At 45.8% G+C, this 22,542-nt stretch overlaps 1 protein-coding gene across 1 annotated transcript; it reads left to right on the top strand.

Annotated features, from left to right (window-relative positions):
• Positions 1 to 8,943: 8,943 nt before the first annotated feature.
• On the top strand, positions 8,944 to 22,009 carry ppp5c (protein phosphatase 5, catalytic subunit). The gene is made up of 13 exons (XM_062551709.1): positions 8,944 to 9,305; positions 12,351 to 12,592; positions 14,830 to 14,977; positions 15,468 to 15,589; positions 15,689 to 15,754; positions 15,945 to 16,043; positions 16,423 to 16,528; positions 17,537 to 17,679; positions 18,359 to 18,446; positions 18,965 to 19,005; positions 19,195 to 19,373; positions 19,705 to 19,786; positions 20,102 to 22,009. The coding sequence occupies exons 1-13, from the start codon at positions 9,098 to 9,100 to the stop codon at positions 20,162 to 20,164; spliced, it is 1,587 nt and encodes a 528-aa protein (XP_062407693.1). The 5' UTR covers positions 8,944 to 9,097; the 3' UTR covers positions 20,165 to 22,009.
• The last annotated feature ends 533 nt before the right edge of the window (positions 22,010 to 22,542 follow it).

The raw sequence follows: 22,542 nt of genomic DNA, 5'->3' as shown, positions 1-22,542 counted from the left end.
GTGTGTGAGAGAAAGAGGTTTGGAGGCTGCCCTAAGGCTGTCTGGCCCATACAACCGCTAGCCCGAACCAAGCAGGAAGGACCCATTAGTGTGAGACACGGGGAGGAGGAAGCTTAGCTCCAGCACAACATCCTGGATGACCGTCTGTGTGTGCGCAGCGGTTTATTTTGAGATGGCAAGCGGGCTAATGTGTGTTTGTGGACGCATCTTTGCTTTGTGCGTCACACCAGGGCGAGAACTACAAGGGGAGTCTTTTATTTGTGTGTGTGTGCGCGTGTGTGTGCATTGCGCACGTTAGTGGGATTATTTTTTCTCCTCCGGGCTCCTGTTTGCGCTGGTCTCCCTCGGCCCAAAATAAGTAGGTTCATCCGCCACTGGACGCAACTGCCACTTGCGTCATGAACCCGTCCCTATTTTGTGACATGACCTTTTGACTGTCTGTCCCTGGCTGACTGACTGACTGACTGAGTAGCCCTCCGCTTTTAGATCAAAAGTGAAAAACAAAACAAAACAAATAAAGGCGCTCGTTTACACAGCGGAGCTTTTCCACTGGTTTTCGCGTGGAAGCATCCATATACCCTTCGTGAGGGAACATAGTCATTAAGGCATCATCGTGTGGCATATGCTGTGCTGCCGGTGACTCAGAGACCTTGTGTGTGTGTGTGTGTGTGTGTGTGTGTGTGTGTGGGTCCTGGTTGTGGGTGAGGTAGGCCATGTGCGCCCTGCCACACGCCACTCACGGCCCATAAACGAGGGCCGAGCGCAGCCCGCTGTGTGAAAACCAATTAGCCGCCGCCACGCTCAGCCACCGCGGCTACCGTTCGGAGCGGCGGCAAAACAACAACCACACACGCGGATGAAAGCGCTCGACAGCAGGCCCACAGCTGCCGTGCTTGCCTGCGTGCGGCACCGTTTTTTCTTTCCTTCATTTTGTTCCGGCTATTCTCTTGCTTTTCTTTCCACACTTGCACTTTCTCTCCTCTTCATTCACTCCCCCCTCTATTGAAGGAAGTTTCAATGTCATTTGTAATGCCGTTTATACTCTGCACTTCCTCCTCTCTTTATTCCTGGACTTTCTTGCTCTTTCTCTCTCTTTCACTCCATCACTCTTTCTCTGCTTTCGCCTCCCTCTCTTTGGAAAGAGAGGCAGTTCATTTACGGGCCTCATACAGTAACCACATGCGGGCCAACACATCACTGGCCCTGGGCGTGGGCTCTCAGAGGAAGCTGGACCTGGCACAAGAAGGAACTGCCCAGTAACAGAGAGAGAGAGAGAGAGAGAGAGAGAGAGAGAGAGAGAAGGAGAGATTGAAAGAGATGGATACACACACACACACACACACACACACACACACATACACATACACATACGCATACACATACACATACACATACACATACACATACACATACACATACACATACACATACACATACACATACACATACACATACACACACACATACATACACACACACACACACACACACACACACTGACACACACACACACACACACACACACACACACACACACACACACACACACACACACACACACACACACACACACACACACACACACACACACATCTGTGTCTGAATTGTGAGCAGTGACCAAAGACGCGTAGCCTACCAAAAAGAGGTCAATCTGCTGCCCCTCCTGGAGCAGAGTGCAGACAGGCCTATATTTGGAGAGGCTGTGTGTGTCACCATCCGAGGGAGGGAAGGTGTCGTGCTGTGCTGCGGGCGCGAGGGCAGGGAAGGGCGTCCCCCCTCGATGCCTCAGTGGATGTGACAGGGTGGTGATGGCTCCGTAACAGTGGCTGATGTCAAGGGGAAAAAATAAGAGTCGCCGTTTCCACGTGGCTACTGGCAACACGCAGGAGCCCAGGCCATGTTTTTATTTCTTCCTCAGGGCTATCCCACATATCTTCAACAATCTGCTCCTAATCTGGGAAGCACGTAACTTTGGGAATGTTTCCCTCTCTCTCTCTCTCTCTCTCTCTCTCTCTCTCTCTCTCTCTCTCTCTCTCTCTCTCTCTCTCTCTCTCTCTTTCTATCTCTCCCCCTGTTCCATCTGATCTGAGACACACGCAAACTAACTCTCAGACATGCGTCTATTTGCTAGAATTCCTCATTTCCTGTTTGGGGCGTGTGTCCCGCTCCTTGTTCCTCTGCCCAGCACACATCAAACAGGGCCCCTGCTCCAAGACAGAGAGAGCGGAGGACGCAGGCCACACAGGCACGAGACAAGAAGAAGAAAAAGAAAGAAAGAGAGAGAGAGAGAGAGAGAGAGAGAATGAGAGACATGCAGAATGAGGGCGTCAGAGGTAAAGTACAGTCTGTCTTGGGGAGGTTGAGATAATACAGTCTGCAGTGCTCTTGAGAGACTGGTGACTGATGACTTAGCAATAAGGGGAACAAGCTGGATGGTGGGAGCAGGGAGCGAAAAGGGGAAGGGGGGCAGAGTAACGGAAGAGTGTACGGAAGAGTAAAAAGAGAGAGAAAAGGAGACAAGAAAGAAGGGGGAAAGGAAGAGACAAACTTTGAAAAACAGAGAGAGAGAGAGAGAGAGAGAATGTGAGGGAGCGAGAAAGAGCAAGAGTCAGAGAGAGAGAGAATCTGTTTTGAATTTTACAAAATATTTATTACATCAAGTATATACATTACATTTACAGCCACAGCTAGCAAAAAACAGTAAAAGAAAACAACTAGATAAATAAATAAATAATATTTCACAAAGTGTACCAGCTCATTATTAATTACTGAACATAATACCCCATGTTGAGAGAGAGAGAGAGAGAGAGAGAAAGAGAGAGAGAGAGAGAGAGTGAGAGAGTGAGAGAGCATTTCCAATTATGCTACTGAAACATTCGTGCCAATAAAGCTTTCTTGAATTGAACTGAGACAGACAGAGGGAGTGAGTATTAGGGGAGAGATCTTAAACGTGGGTAACGGCGAGATGTGATTATTCTTGCCACTGCATTCTTGATAGCCCCTCTGGCAGACGCTGGGACGGTGCAGGAGCCAGCCACCCAGCGCAAACACAGCTTAGGGGAAAAGAGCACTAAGCTCCCAGTAAAGAGCGAGGCCATGCAGGGCCAGGCCAGACCCCTCGCTGCGTTTCCACAAGCTGCCTAATGCTTCCTTTCCACTTCATCGTTTTTTATTTATCTCAATTATATATTTAGCCCGTCATTTTCTTAATCTATCTTAATAAGCTCTCGCTGCCAGTATATCAGGAGGGGGCTCGAGGTGTTTTTTTTTTCTTCTGCTCTTCCAGTAAAAACAATTTGTTAAGAATTTTTCGTCATTTCAGGGATGCTATGATGATGTGCTGACAGACTTAGAGCCGTGATCGCCTTTTGGACTTTTATGAGTAAAACATGAAATTATGAGAGATGATGTAGTGTGGTCCAAGGGCAGGCCTACTGAGCCTTAGTGACCTGACAACTTTTACTGGAGGGAAAAAATACCTCCATTAGAGTTGGGTTTGAAAGATACCATGGGACCAGTATGAACTGTGTCCACTCAGGCCCAGGTTCAATGATGCTCTTTTGGCAGAGTGGAGGTTTTCCTCAAGTTTATGCTCGTCAGTCTGGCGTCTTAAGTCTTTCCTAGCAATAAAAGGAATCACCATCCAAGAGAGAGAGAGAGAGAGAGAGAGAGAGAGAGAGAGAGAGAGAAAATATACAAAGTGAGGCTTTAGGGGAAGTCTCCGATGGTCTTTACCAGAACTACATCATATTAAAACACGCTGACATAATGGCTTATGAATGTCATCAATTTTAACTGACGTGGAACTGACCGCTGCGGAAGGGGAATGGGAAACACCCAACTGTTGTGTTTGTGGACGAACAAATAAAATCATGTCACACACCACAGCTGAAAATTAAAAAGCAGAAGTAATATCCTTTTCAGAGAAAGTAAAAAGGGTCCTACATCACTTTTTAGTATTCCTGATATGACCAAGTGACCTTTGTGCAGGGCCTCAGCTTCAGCTTTAGAGAAGGCTACTGTGGTATAGGCTTTCTGTAAACGTAAAGAAAACGTTACATAGTGAAAACAGTTACAAACTCATCCATCAACACCTGCCTAGATCTGACATGTTATGATCAACTGGGACAACAAACAAAAAGTAGTTTAGATTATTTCACACACTATGTCAATCATTCCTAGTGCACACCGAGTGGACATTTGTCAGGTCATCTTTTCTGGCCTTTAACTGGGTGTGCAGGGGACATGGGGGATTTCACGACAGCCATCGGGGGTTAAATACCCTGTGCTGAATTTCAAACAGCCCTACAAGAAATGTAAACAGAAGCTCTACAAGATATAAACATAACTTCACTCTTCTCTATGCCCTCTCTCTCTCTCTTTTTCTATCTGTCTCTCTTTCTCTCTCTCTTTCTCTCTCATGTGGTGGAAGTGAAGAGGGACTGAGAAGGGTAGAGGGAAGGATGGGTGGAGGTTGTATGGAAAGGTGAAAGTAGTGTTTTCAGTCAGGTATGTGTACTGTTGCTTTTTCCACTACATCAAATTTCCAAACTCCCCCGCTCCCAAACATGCAAACAACCCCAGTGAACTTGTAAAATGTCATTTTGAAACACAGATTTACACTCCCACTGCCAATCCACCAGAGATTCCACTCTGACTTCCTATATAGGATTCCTGGAGGACTGTGTGCAAACACATATACACACACACATGCACGCGCACACACACACACACACACACACACACACACACACACACACAAACATGACCATTCAGGTCGATGAGTCACATTCGTAAGCATACCACAAAGAAAACACGCACACTTACGCACACATATGCACACACTCATAGTGTCATTACGAACCGCAAAAGGAGAATCATGTCAGACTCACATAATGAGTTCCGCTGTCACTACCACTGAAGTCCAGATCATTTGGGAACGCTGATAAAACAACATCCAGAGGAAGGAAATATACAGCAGGAATGTGAACTGGCTGATAGAGGGAAAGAAAAAAGTGCGGGGAATGCAAGAAATAGAGAGAATGAGAGACATAGATAAAGGGGTAAAGAGAGAGAGTGAGTGTGTGTGTGCGTGTGTGTGAGCATGTTTGTGTTTTTGTGTGTGTTTGTGAACAAGATGAAAGGCACCGCAGGGTGTGGTCAGTGTGGTAGATTGGGACGTATTTATTTAAACCATGACTTATCTTTTTGGGATTTTTAGGGGATCGTTTGAAGTCCATTGACAACCACCCCCCCCCCCCCCATGCTTTTTTTCACCCATTGCTAAATAACATGTGTTTGTAATAAGGGTCCCTCTGCCCAGGCCAGACCTCCAGCAGTGAGCCTCCAGCCAATGGCTCATTAGTGCAAGGGGAGAAGAGATACAGTCATCGCACACTTAGGCAAGACCCGCGCAGCTTGCTTCAGCTACTATTCGCCTCTTATCATTCTCACAATCCAACATGGTGTGGCGCGCAGAACAGGGGTCTGAGACAGTGTCTGTGTGTGTGTGTGTGTGTGTGTGTGTGTGTGTGTGTGTGTGTGTGTATGTGTGTGTGTGTACGTGTCAACGTGCATGTGTGTATATTTGTATACGTGTGTATATTTGTGTGTGAGTGTGTATACATGTCTGCATGTGTATATTTGTGTGTGAGTGTGTGTATACATGTGAGCGTGTGTATATTTGTGTATGTGCATATGTGACTGTAGGAGGGAGCGGGTCACACAGTACAGACACACACACAATCGCTTCCAAACATGTGCATGCATACACTCATATACAGTATACTGAAGACACACTGATACATGCTCACAGGGGAGGGGCTATTTTAATTTTAGAGGAGAAAGAAAAAAAGCTTTACCCTCTGCTAACATTATTTCAGATAGTTGGCTGGCTCAGGGTTCTGCAACGTCACTCACTTTCCCTCGACCTTTAGCCGTCTACGGCTCTCTCCCTCCCATATCGCTAGTTTCGGCTGTAAACCATTTCTGCATGTTTAAACTTTCTCAGGACCCTGCAAAGCCCAAATTCGTGCATCTTGCACCCAGGAGAGAAGCCATTTTTCTCTCTCCCTCTCTCCCTGGCTGCTGTGCTGTCAGGGCTCCATGTCTGTGTGCACTGTTTTGCTTGCTCTCAGGGATGTTGCATCTAGGTCTTCCACCCACTCTGTCTCTCCCACTCTGTCTCATTCTTTCACCCAAGCTTTGGCAAATAGTTCTGGTCAGCAGACCTCTCGCTCTCGCTCTGTCTGGGTACGCTTCCTCTTGTTGCTCTACTTTTCTGGTGCCCTTCCGGCTTCCTTGCACCACTCAGCCCTCTCTCATCCCCAAGAGGTCCCCCCCAGTCCACCCAGTCTGTCCAGTCGGTTGGTGCGCGATGATGACTTTTCTCTTTCCTTGGAGAGATGGATAAAAGCTTATGAGGTCACCAGGGAGGGACACACTCATCCAGTGTGTGCGTGCGCATGGTGAGTGAAAGTTCACTCACGCTGGCTGGCTGGTGGGCTGGCACAAGCAAACACACACACACGCACGCACATACAGACACAGACACACGCGCGCACCTCAACTCCTCCAGGGTGGCTCAAGGAGGTAGCTGTGAATCATGGTCGCCCTCCTTGAGCCGTCTTTCCCCTCATTCACTTGCTCGCTCGCTCACCGTTGTGGGATGCCCCGGATGACTCACACGTCCAGACAGAGATGGGAGAAATATCCTCTGTGTCAGAATATTTTTACAGACCCCCCCCCCCCCTTGAGCAACACCCTTTATCCACCAATAACCATCTCAAAGAGATGTTAAAGACGTGGTAGAAGGATGAGTGTTAAAAGAGTAAAAGTTGGATAAATCATCGCCTTACTGACTCAGCTCGCCTCATCGAGTGGGACAGGGAAGAAAGGCATTCCTGAGGACCGGACGTTTCCCAGAGATGTCAGGTCCAAGGGTATTTGAGCTGAGGGCTGTTTATCTAACCGCAGACCTCACTCATATATCCAAAAAAGTCCCTTAGCCCAGCACATAGTAAACAGGTTTTTTTTTTTTCACACTGTATGAAATCCGCATGCTGGTGTGTTTCTGTTTAAAGTTTGCGTGTTGTTTTTCGACAAACAACCGGTGCGGGTAGAGTGTGTCAGATGACACACGTTTGTGAGTAAGGTTACGAAGGCACCTGCGCCCTTCATTGGTCCCTTGCTCTCCCAAGCTCTGACTTCCCACAGGCATATACACCACAGCTGATGACAGGAAGTCAAATCACTGCAAGACAGGAAAGGAAATGGGTTCAATCACCAGGGTGCAAGGCTGACATTTACAATAGGGTGAAGGAGTGAGTGTTTGGAAAATGAGAGACTTTGTAGAGAGGGAGTCTTATTGAAAAGGAAATGACAATATATATATATATATTTATTATTATAAAAAAAAAGGTCTCCCCAAAAAAAAGGCATTTTATGTTACTCATGCACTTAAGTCATAGATAAAACTGTTAAAGGTAGGGTATGGAATGAGCTTTTTTGGCCATTTTTGCAAAATCACTTGAAATCCTATTCCTAACCCACTTATAGCCACTAAGTTGGAAGCACTGAAATGGAAATTAAACACGTCAATCATCTGCGGAACGGGCAGGGCTCGAAAAACTCCAGCCAATAGAATTCCTCACCCCATACCATCATTTCACAGCTCGATCGTCAATCTAACGTCTTACTCCTCTTCCTACTCCCCCTACACACCGCGCGCGACCCTTTCGAAAGCTGGTGACCGCGAGTCAGTGCTGAAACGAAACCAACTGCCTACTGCTGCACGTCCATGTTCCCCTCTTGTTGTGTCACTTCATTTCTATACAAACTAACTAAGGCAGCGGATACCTACGGAAACTCAATCACCCACGCAATAAATAAGCTATGTAGCAAAAATTACATTTTACCATGACACGAAGAGTGCTGTAAACATGAAATCGAAACTTAACAGCTTGGAGCTACGGTGGAATAGGCGAACCAACGGGGCAGCACTAAACTCGGATATTTCAGGAGATAATCGCCCTGGTAAGAACAAACCAGATTCTGTTCAAATATACACACATATGGCTACTGAACCATATGTACTACAACCCTTTGGAGGTGAATAGCCTAAAGAATGTAATTGGGGAAGTTGATGTGAGTGATTGTATGGAGACTAGAGCTCATAGTGCTGTAGACGCCAGGATGGCATTTCATTTAGCCTGGCTCGCTCTCGCGCTGCGCATTTGAATTGTCGCTCGTGCATGGAGGGCGGGACTTGAGGTTGTATATACACTAATCCAGCGAAACACGGAAGTAACACAAAACCGCCATTACTGCGTGACTGGCTGCTAAGAAATTAGCCCGTTGGTTCCATAGGCGGCTGTTGCAGAGGTTAGCTGTCATTAATACACGTCTTATACCTTATGTTGTTAATAAATTACCTTCATTGGTACGTTTTGGCACAGTCTGACATCATTGATCCAATGTTCCCTTGCACCTGACATTTTCTTTCATGAGCGGGATCTCTTGTTAGACATTCTCTGACAGGATGCTTTCATTGAAAAGCACAGGCAAGTGTCACTCGTCACACTCGCAGGCACGCAGTAATGGCGATATTCAAGATGGCAGCGCCCATAAAGTTCGCGCTGGATTAGTGTATATGTTCAAACTCTGCCGTCCGTTTTGCTAATTCCGTACCCAACCTTTAAATGTTATTCAGCACAGAGTAGCGTGTCATCATACTGGAACGTTTTTAGAGGTGCAGTGCCCCCTACGGGTAAAATGAGGATATTACAAAATTCAGTAAAATCGGAAAGAACTTTCAGAAGACCTATTATGCCTGCGGGGCCTTTGCAAAATCAAGTGTTGTAAATGGAAGCTCTGTTGGGTGGACTCGGAATTGATCATTTAACTTAATGCATGAACAGCAAACCTCCCGCAGGTTGTATTTAAAAGTGATTGCAGAGTAACGTTTCTAACGATGATCATACAAGTATTCTGATATTTCTTTGTGCATAAACAGAACGTGTGCAAAATCACAAAATACACTTTCAAAGGAGTAACTAAACAACTGAAAACAGGCACTCTCTCTGCTCTTTACTGCTGCATGAGAGCACAAGGCAGGCACAAACCTGGCACAAACCAAACCCAGAGAAAGATTTGCGACGAGTGGGGTCTTCACGCTGTAGAGTTTGCGACGGTGCCCTCAACGGCAATGGCGAGCGTGACGGATAGCGGCAGTGAGAAGATGGCGGAGGAAGAACGGAATGCCAATGCCGAGAAACTCAAGGAGAAGGCCAATAATTACTTTAAAGGTAATGTCAAATGAACCCGCACTGTTGGTACAACAGAGCTATTTGGTTGATTTATTTGGAAGCCGTTGCGTTACGTGATAAGTCAGTGCGACGTGCCGCGGCATAGAAGATTCTAGCACATGAAGCCGGTAGCTTAGCCAGCTAGCATAGCAGTAGCCAGCTAACACCAAGCTCCACACTGCAGAGACGATTATTTCAGCTCTGTTCAGCCAGGTGGGCGAGCGACTCGTGCTGCACAAATCCCATGCCATAGATGCAACTGTGAACTTGCTAGCCTATCTAGCTAAGTGTCAAAGTCTGTACGTAGCATCAAAAGTACTCGTTGTCTGAAGACCGATATTGCGTGGCTGGTGAAGATGTCATGCTGAATGAATCAGTGTGGCTAAATCTCATCTTCTTATCAAATCGTCGGCTAATGACTTCGAGCTACCTACCTGGCTAACAAGCGCTTCAAGTTCAGACACGAGCCCCTTAGCCATTTTCTGAGTCGGCGCGAACAGCTAGCTAAGAGGATGTCAAGTCATTCATTGCTGAAAGCTGAAGATTGTCATTGAAATAACATAGATTACTATAAATATATCATAGTTTTAAAAAACGAACCCACTGCTGGGTCGTTTAACAATGTCGTGGTTAGCTGAAAAGCTAGTGTTTTGAAAGAGTTAACTTTGCATTCAGTTCGAGTAGTCTGTAAATTAGCAGCATTACAGAGATTAGCCACTGCCACCAGCTATCAATAGTAATCGACGATGCCAGCCTAGTTAAATCATTGAGTTAAACCATAAACATTAGCATGCCGAAAAATTGCATTTGCTAAAAGCCAAGCTATCTCCCCACGATACGATAAGGCCGAGACCTTGGTTGTTATTGTTTATTTTGGTTGTAGTAGGCGTGTGTTAAAGTATATTGTTTGTGCACGAAGTCGCAAGATGTGGTAACAGTGGCATGCAAATTTAGGGCAACCTTTTTCAATGCGAAGATGGAACAATGTTTCTATTCCTCTCGCCAACTAAAGCAAATCGTGCAAAGGCCCAATTACATAACAGACAGAGAATCACCCCTCGTAAGGAAAAAAAAACTTGGATTGTCCTCGAAGAGTTTTACGTTTTTCATGACAATGTTAGGGATTAATATGACCTGGACATATTACTGAATCCACTTTTTTTGAGAAAGTTGTCAGTATTGCAGTGAATTTGCCAGAGGCTCACTGTGTTCTTGCTTGTATCCTAAACAAAATGATTTGTTAATTATCTGCAAAAAAAAATTAATTTATTACAAATGAATGTGATTCTGTACCTGACAATGTATCTCTGGCCGGTGAGGGATGGTATCATGGCCATGGGGACACATTTGTGCAAGCACTGACTGACCGGTTTGAGAGCACACCACTCACTGTCATGACATTGAAATTTCTTGAGAGGCGAAAACATTACCCTGATGTGACATATGGCGTCAGCGAATTGCCCCGTGATGATGCCACCACCCTCTGCTGCCCCGAGGGTAGCATTCTCCCCCTTTGTAAGGGCAACAACAGTTTGCTGTGCTCGCTTGTACATGGGAGCCTCACTGCAAGCCGTTGTCACACAGCGTCCTCTTCAAAAAAACACACGAGAATAGGATGTCTCTTGCTCACTCGTTTGCACTCATTGCCGTGGTCAAGCATTTGTTTGTCCTGTCTTTGTTGTTTAAACCTATTCTCTGTGGCCCCTGTGTTTTGCCAGAACACAGATGATTGACGAGAGGAGGCGAGTGTAAACTGTTTCTTTTGTAGACTGTCTGCCAGCATGGGGGGGGGGGGGGGGGGTAGGTAGGTAGGTAGGTAGGTAGGTAGGTAGGAAGGAGTGAACCGCGAAGCCATAGTCCAGTAACTAAGGTGTTTATTTACAGTGGCAGTCTGCTTGTTGCATTAAAGCAAGTTGATAAGATATCAGGTCAGATTAAGATAAATGAATTACAAATGCCCTCCAGCTCAAGGGATTATGATACACTACCAAGCCCTTGCTGTATGCCTGGTTGCATTAGGCCTATGGCTTATAGTCTGGCATGCAGTTCACTACTCTGTCATTGGAAAGGACAGGTTGCCTCTGATTTGCATAATGGGAGTCCCAGACCGCAGATTTGGTATTGACTTTGTAATTATGAGGTTGTTGAGCAGAATGAACAGCACTACTGACAAGCTCATGGAAGCTGGTGAAGTTTATTGTTGCACAAATGCTAAATTATGCATGGGAGCCTGTTGATCGCAAATGCCAGTGCAAAGGACAGAAAAATGATGTGCAGGCCACTGTTGTACTCTTGAGCGTTTGTGTTTATTTCTTACTGACAGCAATCATGTTTCATATGGAATGCAACATTAAGATAGACTTTGTTATCTTGCTGGACTTTGTTCATGTGATTCGCAGTGAAGTGGCAAGTCATCTTGTTGCTTGTGGCATGCACCATTAATACTGATATTTCAGACCGCTACCCTGCCTTCCAAGCATGTGTTGTGAGTGAGAGTGCTGTCAGTGTGCAACTAGTCCAGCACAAAATAGGACTGGTGCTCTGCATATGTAAACCAGAGCACTTTTGCTGTGATAGAGCAGGTTTAAGACTGCCAGGATCTGATCCAGCTAGTTCTTTGTTTTTACAAGTCTGGAAAAAACATGGAAATAAAATGGAAAACTTTTTTCCAGACTCCTTTCCAGACCTTTTTATTATTATTATGATTTTTTTATCTAAAAGTCTGGAAGTTTTGCTTATTTATACTCAGAGTTGACAGTGCAAAATAATGTCATAAGGTCAAAATCCACACAACAATACAAACTTGTTTTGCAAAACTATAAAAAAAATAGTAACAGTCACATCAGAATGAAATGGCTGGACTAATATTCCATACCACAAGTAGCTAAACACAAACTGTACGACCTATTTTTATTTTTTTTTCCTTCAAGATAGATGTAACCAGTGTATGTAATGCATATGTGTGCTAGTCTCAAAATAATTCATTTGCGACTGACTGTATAGCCTGGTGTGATCCTATCAACTGTATTTTGTGTGTTTTTCCAGAAAAAGACTATGAGAACGCAATCAAGTATTACACGGAGGCGATCGAGCTTAACCCCACCAATGCCATCTACTTCAGCAACCGCAGCTTGGCCTACCTGCGCACCGAGTGCTATGGCTACGCCCTGGCCGACGCCACCAGGGCGCTGGAGGCGGACAAGAACTATATCAAAGGCTACTACCGACGGGCCACTTCGAACATGGCGCTGGGCAAGTTCAAGGCCGCGCTCAAGGACTACGAGACGGTGAGTTGGAGCCGGGGCAGCGTAGCGTAGCAGTGAAGTGAGAGTGTGAAGTCTTGATTTGTGCTCGATCGCGCAAACGGACGTCTGGAGACACTGTGGCGTGGGCACAACGGACGTGTAGCTTTTTTCCTTATTAAAGTTTCTTTTTTTTAAAGTATATTTTTTTGCCTTTTTTTTTGTATAGGACAGTGAAGGGTGAGACAGGAAGTAAGTGGGAGAGCGAGATGGGGTGGGATCGGGAAATGACCGCAGGCCGGACTCGAACCTGGGTCCCCGTGTGGGCACTTGGACCCGTATGTGGTATGAGCGCTGTAGCCTACTGTGCCACAGCGCTCCCCCTTATTAAAGTTTCTAGTGTTCTTCAAGTCTGTCCATGTGCTGTTGTTACCCTTGCCTCGCCTTGACCACAAAAAATGGGAAGACATTTCATAAAAATGTTATATCAGGTATCCAGGTTCGGGCCCCGATCCACTAATAAGTTTCAAGATAGACAAGAGAATTTTGTGGACTTCAGAAGCAACAGGGCCAATATATAGCAATATTACATGAATGCATATCCTGGTGCTAGGCACTGCTGTATCAGCATTGTTTTTATGGACAAATCCTATGTTGTGATACTAACAGTGTATCAACCTCCCGTAACCCCTCAATAGTTTGGATGCAGGGCAGTTTAGTGGTGTAGGGTGGCAGTGCTGTGCCCTCGCTCAGGGCCATGGCAGGGGATTAGCTCGCTAAGCTGCTGAGGATGCCTGGGAGAGCCACCCCGTTAGAGGCAGGAGGCAGCGCGCGAGCGAGGCGCCGCTAATTTAGTCCCTTCTTCAGTTCTGCCTGTGTCTGCCTAGCCTGTTGCAGGCAGAGCACAAATATTTAGATGCATATGCCTTACAGTGGAGGGAGGCACACATGCTGTACATTAGGTGTAGGAACTGACAATTTCACTGCATTCTTTACATTAGTCGTCATATGCATGTGACAAATAAACATCCTTGTATAAACACATGCTCACTCATGAGCATAAACTTGTACAGACACCATACTACTGTTTTGCACATGGGCTTATTCGTCCTCTGCATGATGGATGATCGTGATTGATTGGAGTGATTTTGGGTAAATGGGTGATTTTGGGTAAGTTTGTGATGGGATCTGGGAAAACACATCTCATGGTGAAATCAAAAATCGAATTTCATTACTGCTGTGTTTCAAACTGATTTCACCAACTTTAAGATTCCGATACCATCCTAGCAACATCCTGAATACCATCCCCTAGCTCTCTCTCTCACACACACACACACACGGGACTTGCCCATGCTCTGCGAGAGGGCCAGGTGCAGTTGGAGTGACACGACCATGTGTCTCTCCCTCCCCGGGGGGGACTGGTGGTCGTGATGAAGACCGGAGTATGACTCATGATTGCTTTTAATCGGCATGCTGCCCCAGCTATGAATGGCTGCTCATGAGTGTCTGTGTGTCTGAGTGAGTGTCTATGTCAGAGTTACACAGCAAGACAGATCGACAAGCGGTGAGATCATTGACACATGTTTCTTTTCCATACATGTGATATGATGCAGATGTGATAAGAGAGAGTGCTTTTTTCTGTGATTTTGTGTTGGCAGTTCTGTGTTTGACAGAGAAGGGATTAGTTAGTTATTATTCTTATTAACAAGTTGTTCTCGGCAATATTCTTGGTACAAGTTCAGACATTGGACTGTTTGGACTGCAGCAATGCAGCCTTGTTGTGATTTGTGCCCTTGCATTTGTAGGGCAAGAAAACAACCTTACAGCCGTAACGTTTAGAGTTGGTCATGTGCTTGCCTCTTCTATATTGCTTCGGGGGGACATTAGGGGATTCGTTTTTTGAAGCAGTTCTTCTAGTGCCAGATTGGCGGGGAAATTTTTGTTACTACAGTGAAAGAGAACTGAAATAGCCTAGGGCTATTAGACTAATGTGAGTGACTATTTCTCCACACTGTGATTAGATGCATGGGACAAGGTGTAAAACAACTAGCTAAAGATGTAAAGAAATGCTAAGAAAATGGCTCTGGAAATGAACAAAATATTTGCGAAGCTTATTTTCAGTTTCATTTCAAATGTCATTTATTTACATTGCGCCATAAGGTAAGACTATTGTCCAAAGTGCTTTTACAGAGCCCACCATGAACAAAACAAGGCCCTCTACCCTCCCTACCTTCATTTAATTGAATTAAAACGGTTCATCCTGTGTTGTTTCCCTGCCACAGGTAGTAAGGGTGAGGCCCAATGACAAGGATGCCAAGATGAAGTACCAGGAGTGCAACAAGATTGTCAAGCAGAAGGCCTTCGAGCGGGCCATCGCCAGTGACGAGCTTAAGAGATCGGTGGTCGACTCCTTAGACATCGAAAACATGAGTGAGTCATCTCCGGCCACCGGCAATCCAGGAGGTTGAGGGGTGTGTGTGTGTGTGTGTGTGTGTGTGGGTGGGTGGGTGGGTGGAGGGAGGGAGGGAGTGGGGTTGGGGGTCTGTTTGTGCTTGTGTGTGTGTGTGTGTGTTTTGGTGTGGTTTCTTTCTCAGTTGGACACCGGGTGTGAATGACGCACATTAAAAATAACATCTGTGGATCTGGTAGAGTGGTGAAAGAATTCTCCTGGTGCTGGTGACTGGCCTGTGAGGTTTCTTTGTCTGCTTGTGCCTGTAGAGCAAGTGCAGCATTTTTTTGGATTTTTATTATAGTCTGCTCTGCTGCCGTGGGTTGTAACCCCAAGGCAAAGATTGTGGTGAGCCTAATGAGTTTCTTAATGGAGAGTGAATGAGAGTGCCGTCACATCTGCTTCTCTTTAAACGGTGTCTTCTTTTGTCCTGACCTCTCGTCTTGTCTGCTCTGTCTTGTCTTTTTGCAGCAATTGAGGACGAGTACACGGGCCCCAAACTAGAGGAAGGGAAAGTCACGTCGAAGTTTATGAAGGACCTAATGGACTGGTTCAAGGACCAGAAGAAGTTGCACAGAAAGTGCGCCTACCAGGTGCGCTGGTTAAAAGCCTCGCAATGTGGCGGACATGCATTGAACTTTCTTGTTTTTTTATGACCGTTTGAAAAACTCATAAAATGTCCCTGTTTGCAGATGCTGATCCACGCTAAAGAGCTTTTATCCAAACTTCCTAGTCTTGTTGAGATTACACTTAAAGAGGTAGGAACACCCATATAGAAAGATGTGTTGCTCAGTTGTGCCTTTTAACTGCCCTGACCGTTAAATATCCTGTACAAACCTGTACAAGTATTCTATTGTCTTGCTGTTCTTCATTGTGACATTCCATCCTTTGCCCAGAATGTACAGAACATTCACTCTGCCTCTTTCTGTTCCTCCTGTCCTCCAACAGACAGAGAAAATCACCGTTTGCGGTGACACACATGGTCAGTACTATGACCTCCTCAACATTTTTGAGCTGAACGGTTTACCATCTGAGACCAACCCCTACGTATCCTTTCCTCTCCACGTTAAACATCGCTTGGCTCCATATTTTAATAACGAATGATCATAACTATCTGTGTGAGAACAACCCTATTACAGTTGATGAGGTCTAGCTGATGACTTCAAACTTTTGTCTTAAATTATATATACCTAAGTATGTAGGTATACACAGCGTTTGTGTTTACACATGTATTATGTATTCTTGGGAAGACCACAATGTCAATCTCAATTCCATTTTGGGAACATCCAGTGTATTATGATATAAAATAGAATAAGAAACATCTTTAGAGAAAAGCATATTAGCTTGAGTGTGTTGCATTTATCATCCCTACTGTATTGTATATCCCATGCTGTGCTAGTGGTGCTCCTTGACTCTACTGCCCCAGCTGTTTAACGGGGATTTCGTTGACCGCGGCTCGTTCTCGTTAGAGGTCATCCTCACACTCTTCGGCTTCAAGCTGCTCTATCCCGACCACTTCTTCCTGCTGAGGGGTGAGTCACACTACACACTACCGCTGCCAGGCCACAGGCCACAGGGGGCTCCTCCTCTCGTGGGGCAGCCGTGGCCTACTGGTTAGGGCTTCGGGCTTGTAACCGGAGGGTTGCCGGTTCGATCCCCGACCAGTCCACCACGGCTGAAGTGCCCTTGAGCAAGGCACATAACCCCTCACTGCTCCCCGAGCGCCGCTGGTTGGGCAGCTCACTGCTCCGGGTTAATGTGTGATTCACCTCACTGTGTGTTCACTGTGTGCTGTGTATGTTCACTAATTCGGTTAAATTGGGTTAAATGCAGAGAAACAAATTTCCCTCAAGGGATCAAAAAAGTATATATTCTATTCTATTCTACTCCTGATGACTGATTAATGAACATTAGCATACACCATCAACATTGAATGGCCAGGTGTTGAATTAAGATTAAAATGCCTCATGCCACAAGGTCAGTTTTGGTTGTAAAGGTTCTTTATTGGTGGTGATGACTTGGCTTTTGTTTTAGTAAACCTGAAGTAAGGAAGGGTTACATGGCCACATGATATGCAGATGTTCAGTGCCACTAAATACAACAACAGAAGCATGAATCATCAGACACAGTTGGCAGTTAAGTGTAGAACTTCAGAATAATTCATCGTCAGAATTTGTAAGTATATTTTCGGGGGCTTTTTGCCTTTTTATTTGGATAGGACAGTTTGACAGGAAGTAGGTGGGAGGTCTGACTCGAACCTGGGTCCCTGTGGGCCCTTAGGCCCGAACTTTGTATGTTCGCTGTAGCCAGTTCCTCCACACCGCTCACGCCCCCTCAGAATTTTGAGTAAATAATTTTGAAGGTGCCGACCGAGTCATTAATCATCAGTGACTGTTCACCATATTAATGTTTGCTGACGAGGCTCCAGGCTCTTGATGTGGACGTCAGTAATCTTCTGGACTCAATGTTGCAAATGTCTAGACTAGTTATGAGTTTGCCCCATTCACAGGCTTGTCTGCGTGTGTGTCTCTGTTGCCCAGGTAACCACGAGACGGACAATATGAACCAAATGTACGGCTTCGAGGGTGAGGTGAAGGCCAAGTACACGGCACAGATGTTCCAGCTGTTCAGCGAGGTCTTCCAGTGGCTGCCACTTGCACAATGCATCAACGGCAAAGTGCTGGTGAGCGCTTCACAGGACAATATGTCTGCCTGTTTCTCTCTCTCTCTCTCTCTCTCTCTCTCTCTCTCTCTCTCTCTCTCTCTCTCTCCACCTGTCTGTCTATCTCTCTCTCTCTCACACACACACACACACACACACACACACACACACATACATACATAGTCACTTCTTTGCAGTTAATGTTTTTTACAAAGCCTTGTGTTATCTGTGTTAGTTTTTGTAACCTTCACTTCTCCAAAAAAAGCGCCTTTCTATGCGCCATTATCTGTATACCCTTGAGTTATCTTTTTTTTTTTGTAAATCCTTCAACAAGTTATTGTTTAACTGATATCAAGTTCAGACTAATAAAGATGCACCAGGTATCTGTTTCTTCCTGAAAGGAAAATAACATAAGATCTGACTAAGAGTAGTGTTACATAATCATGCATCAGTTGTGTACAGGGAGTGGTTCTTCCCCATAAGTTGAATTGTGCAACTCAATATCCCTGCGGTGTGAATCCTTTTATCACTCAACTGTGAGGAACGTTTTCTTTTGGGCCAGTGTTGGCAATTATTTGTAATAATCCAAAAAGATGCAGTGATTTGTCCTGGTGAGTCAACAATGTGAGTCGCTGATGGAAAAGGTGTGTGTGTGTGTGTGTGTGTGTGTGTGTGTGTGTGTGTGTGTTTTTTTCCCCAGGTCATGCACGGAGGCCTGTTTAGTGAGGACGGCGTCACCTTGGACGACCTGCGAAAGATCGAGAGGAACAGACAGCCTCCAGACTCCGGTAGGGGCTTCAGCATGACATCCCAAATCCCCTGCACACGTCCCAGCATGCCCCTGGCCCCCCACCTTTACCCCTCCTGCCAGCCAGCCAGCCAGCAATTACTCATAGCGTTGGGAAACATTTTTGTTGGACGTGACCTCCATTTTGCCGGTGTTAGGTTCACGCTTGGCGTGATTTATGCTCCGCATCTCGCCTGACTTTGTGTTTTATGTCAACAACTCCGATAGTGAGTGCCAAAGATGTTTCATCGGCGCTGGCATCAATTAGGCACGGAAGATGTTTTGCAATGTGGTATTGACGCCGCTGGAAATGCTAGTGTGAGTTTGTCTCATGTTTTTCTAATCTCTACCTCCTCTCCTCTCCTCTCCTCATCCTCTGTTCTTTTCTGTTCCTCTTCATCCTCCTCTCCTCTCCTCTCCTCTGCTCTTCTCCTTCTCCTCCTCATCCTTTCTTCTCTTCCTCTCCTTCTCTTCCTCTCCTCTCTTCTTCTCCTCCTCTGCTCTCTCTCTCCTGCACAGGTCCCATGTGTGACCTCCTGTGGTCGGACCCACAGCCTCAGGTTAGTGACTGTTCCATCTCTACTCTCCTCTTCTCTTAACACACACTGAGTGTGAGTGTGAGTGTGAGTGTGAGTGTGAGTGTGAGTGTGAGTGTGAGTGTGAGTGTGAGTGTGAGTGTGAGTGTGAGTGTGAGTGTGTGCTAGTTCTCATCCCACACCTCTTCTCTCCCCCCCCCCCCCCCCCTACAGAACGGCCGCTCCGTCAGCAAGCGCGGCGTGAGCTGCCAGTTTGGGCCGGACGTGACGCAGCGCTTCCTGGAGCAGAACAAGCTGGACTACATCATCCGCAGCCACGAGGTCAAGGGCGAAGGCTACGAGATCACCCACTCAGGGAAGTGCATCACCGTGTTCTCAGCGCCCAACTACTGGTACGACCAAGCAGACACTTCCTGGATACCTTGTCTTTTTGGTTTCTCTTTATCTGTCCATGTTTCTTTTCTTCACATCCATATACCTCCGTCTATCTTGTCTGTCTGCTTGTCTTTTCTGTCTTATCCATCCATCTATCTATACTCGTCTGACTGTCACTTAATTCCATGCAGTCTGTTTCGTATGCCTCCCATTGTACTTTGTTTAGTTTCTCACAGCATTTTGTTACCTAGAACACATAGGCCTGATGTTTGTTTCCTCTGCTGTTGGAGTCTTCTGAGACTTCCTCTCCCTTTTCCTGAATTAACATGTTGCTTTGCTGCCCCCTAGTGACCAGATGGCTAATAAAGGAGCCTATATCCACCTCAAGGGATCTGATCTCAAGCCAGAGTTTCACCAGTTCACTGCTGTGGTAAGTGGCTCTGCCTCAGATCTCAGGTCAGAGTAGTCAGAATGATCAGGTCAGGTTACTGAGTAGGAGATCCTGGATTACATGGACTTTCCGTAAAGGCTGAGTTAATTATAGTTATATCCATCATGCAGTGGATTTGTATTTTTTTGTATTTCTTTTTTTTTTCATTTGAAAGTTAGTTGAATAAAAGGTTACTGCAAATAAAAGTAAAATAGCTGAATCATATATGCCTGTTGTGCTTCCAGAGATAACACCACCTTCTCTCTCTCTTTTCTTTTTCTTTCTTTCTGTCTCTTTCTCTCTTCCTCCCCGCAGCCTCATCCGAATGTCAAGCCCATGGCGTACGCCAACACCTTGATGCAGCTGGGAATGATGTAGAGGCCACGTCGCGTCTGTCCGAGTCTTCGTCTCAGTCTGCTGGACCCCAGTTGGACAGCAGCTGGTCACCTGCTCTCTCCTCCGTGCACTCTAGCCCCTCCCCCCCCTTCTGCCCCACCCTCCCACCGTCACCAACCTCCCAGACAGTCCCTGCAGCCACTAGACACACTCTCATTCCAGGTTTTGCAGTAGTGGGGTCTCTAGAACACACACACACACACACACACACACACACACACTCACACTCCCACACACACGCACCCACACACATTCACACTTAAACACACACAATCTCCCACACACTGACACACACACTTGCATAAACAAGACACAACAACATAGACAAAGGTGTGTACGCACACATATACCAGGCTCAGTTTACATATTGTTTTGTTTCTGGATGCTGGGGTGCTAACTCTGAGTAGCCGAGGGTTTGGGATTGTGCTTATCAAAGCTGTATTGGCAAAGTAGGAATCAGCCCTTGTTTGTCAGTATACACCAGAGTATGGAGGGGTGTGGGGGACATAGTCAATTTGTCTTTTCTCCCTCTCTTTCTTTCTTTCTTTCTTCCCTCTCTCTCTCTCTCTCTCTCTCTCTCTCTCTCTCTCTCTCTCTCTCTCTCTCTCTCTCGCTTGTGCCCTCTCTTATCTTCTGAACTCATTTGGAGCTGCTAGGTTTTTTCTGGTCTCATTGCTAGACGTACTCCGCTGTGACGTTACACAGCCAGAGCTGGATTGTACCAAAGATCTGATGTGGATTTATGGGGAAGTGAAGATCAGATCCCTTTCCTTAAACTGACGCCTGACACCCCACCCCTCCCCACCCCATCCCAATTCCCTCCCTCCATCCAATCATCCTTCCGTTCATCCTTCCGTTCATCCACCCTTGTCCAATCGTACTCCAGGCTCTCCTAAAACCCTGCTCATCCCAGCCCTGCAGAGAGATGGAGGGATGTGTGTCTGTGATTCCGCAGCTTTCAGAGCCATAATTTGCTGCCAGCACTTCTTTTTTTTTGATTGATTGACTGCAATTAAACTAAACCTGTGCTTTCGGTGTTACCAAGTTCACCAAGTCATCTCAGGAGAATGTTAGACACACACATGCGTGCGTGCGCACACACACACACACAGACTCGGCTGTTTTGTTTTCCTCGAGAGTTGGTATCTGCTCAGCTTGACCTCCACTCCTCCTCCTCCTTGTTGTTTTGGCTCTCGGTCACGCAAGAGAGGTGTTTTGTTTTTCTCCAGTCATTGTGGTGAGACGATAGGCCAGAACACACCCACTCTGGGCCAGAAGCCCAGACGACACAACTGACCATCTTTGTAGTAGCACTTAACAGCACTTGGCGCGGCCGCCGGCCACCTCTGGAACCAGCTCTCTGGGTCAGCACAGTATTAACCACTGAGTCCATCTCCGTTCTGTTGGCAGCTATCACACACATCTCTCGTCCTCCCTCCCTCCCTCCTTCCTTTCTGCCTTCCTCACTTTTCCCCCTTTTCATCCTCCTTTGTTTCTCTTCCGTATGCACCGATGATGCTCTTCGACCCTCAGTGTATATGTGTGTGTTCAACAGTGTCCTCAGCAGTAAATGTACCAATATAGACAAATGAGCAGACGTCCAGAGACCTACCCCACCAGCCACACCCTCCCTCAATATCTCTCTCTCTCTTCTCTCCTTATCTCTCTGTCTCTCTTAAAAAGCGCACAGCAGTTGTTCCCCATGCTCCCCTTTTTAGATAATATTATATACACAAATGTGTATGTATATATACTGTAACATTAAAAAAAATTCCTGTGTACATGTTTGAAAAAAAAAGTTATTAAAAAAAACACCAGTCCATTGATTTTAAAGGTGTGTGTTTAATTATGTTCGCTTTGTGTTACTTGTGTGTATGGAAAAATACTGGGCATGAAATATCTTGGGCAAACAATTTGGACATGCACCACCTACACAGTTATGGCAGTGAGTCACCATCGCATCATGAGGCGTATGTAATGCATTAAACACTAGACATACCTGTTTTTAAAGAACAAAACAGTTAAGTGGTAAAACCCTCCTGGTTTTGGCCAGTAAAGTAGTTTAAGTTCTTCTTTAACTTCTTCGCTCAATGTGGATAAGTGATAGATTTATGAACCTAATGTTTTGAAATCTCGATAACAAACCTTTTAGCAGTAGTTATGGAATTCTTCTGGAATTTAGTTCACTCAACAATGACCTCTAGTGGTAAAGTCACAGAATGGCATGTTCGAAGACAATGCGGTCTACTGGAACTAGGCAATTAATTCACGAGAATAATTTGTTAGATATGTCGCTTTTGTGAATATTGTCTTCTGTAATAAATTTTACATTTTTAAATTGGGTCTGACCATCTGTTTTT

Source organism: Sardina pilchardus, chromosome 13 (genome assembly GCF_963854185.1).
Source record: "Sardina pilchardus chromosome 13, fSarPil1.1, whole genome shotgun sequence".
Classification (NCBI taxonomy): Eukaryota; Metazoa; Chordata; class Actinopteri; order Clupeiformes; family Clupeidae; genus Sardina; species Sardina pilchardus.
The sequence above is the reverse complement of the archived record's forward strand: the minus strand, read 5'-3'. Positions and strand labels throughout refer to the sequence as shown.

Excerpts from the sequence above, each read along its gene's own strand:
- ppp5c (XM_062551709.1), top strand. The coding sequence starts at position 9,098 with ATGAGAGCACAAGGCAGGCACAAACCTGGCACAAACCAAACCCAGAGA. Across the intron at positions 9,306-12,350 it reads GGCCAATAATTACTTTAAAG|AAAAAGACTATGAGAACGCA; the intron begins GTAATGTCAAAT and ends GTGTTTTTCCAG. Across the intron at positions 12,593-14,829 it reads CGCTCAAGGACTACGAGACG|GTAGTAAGGGTGAGGCCCAA; the intron begins GTGAGTTGGAGC and ends TCCCTGCCACAG.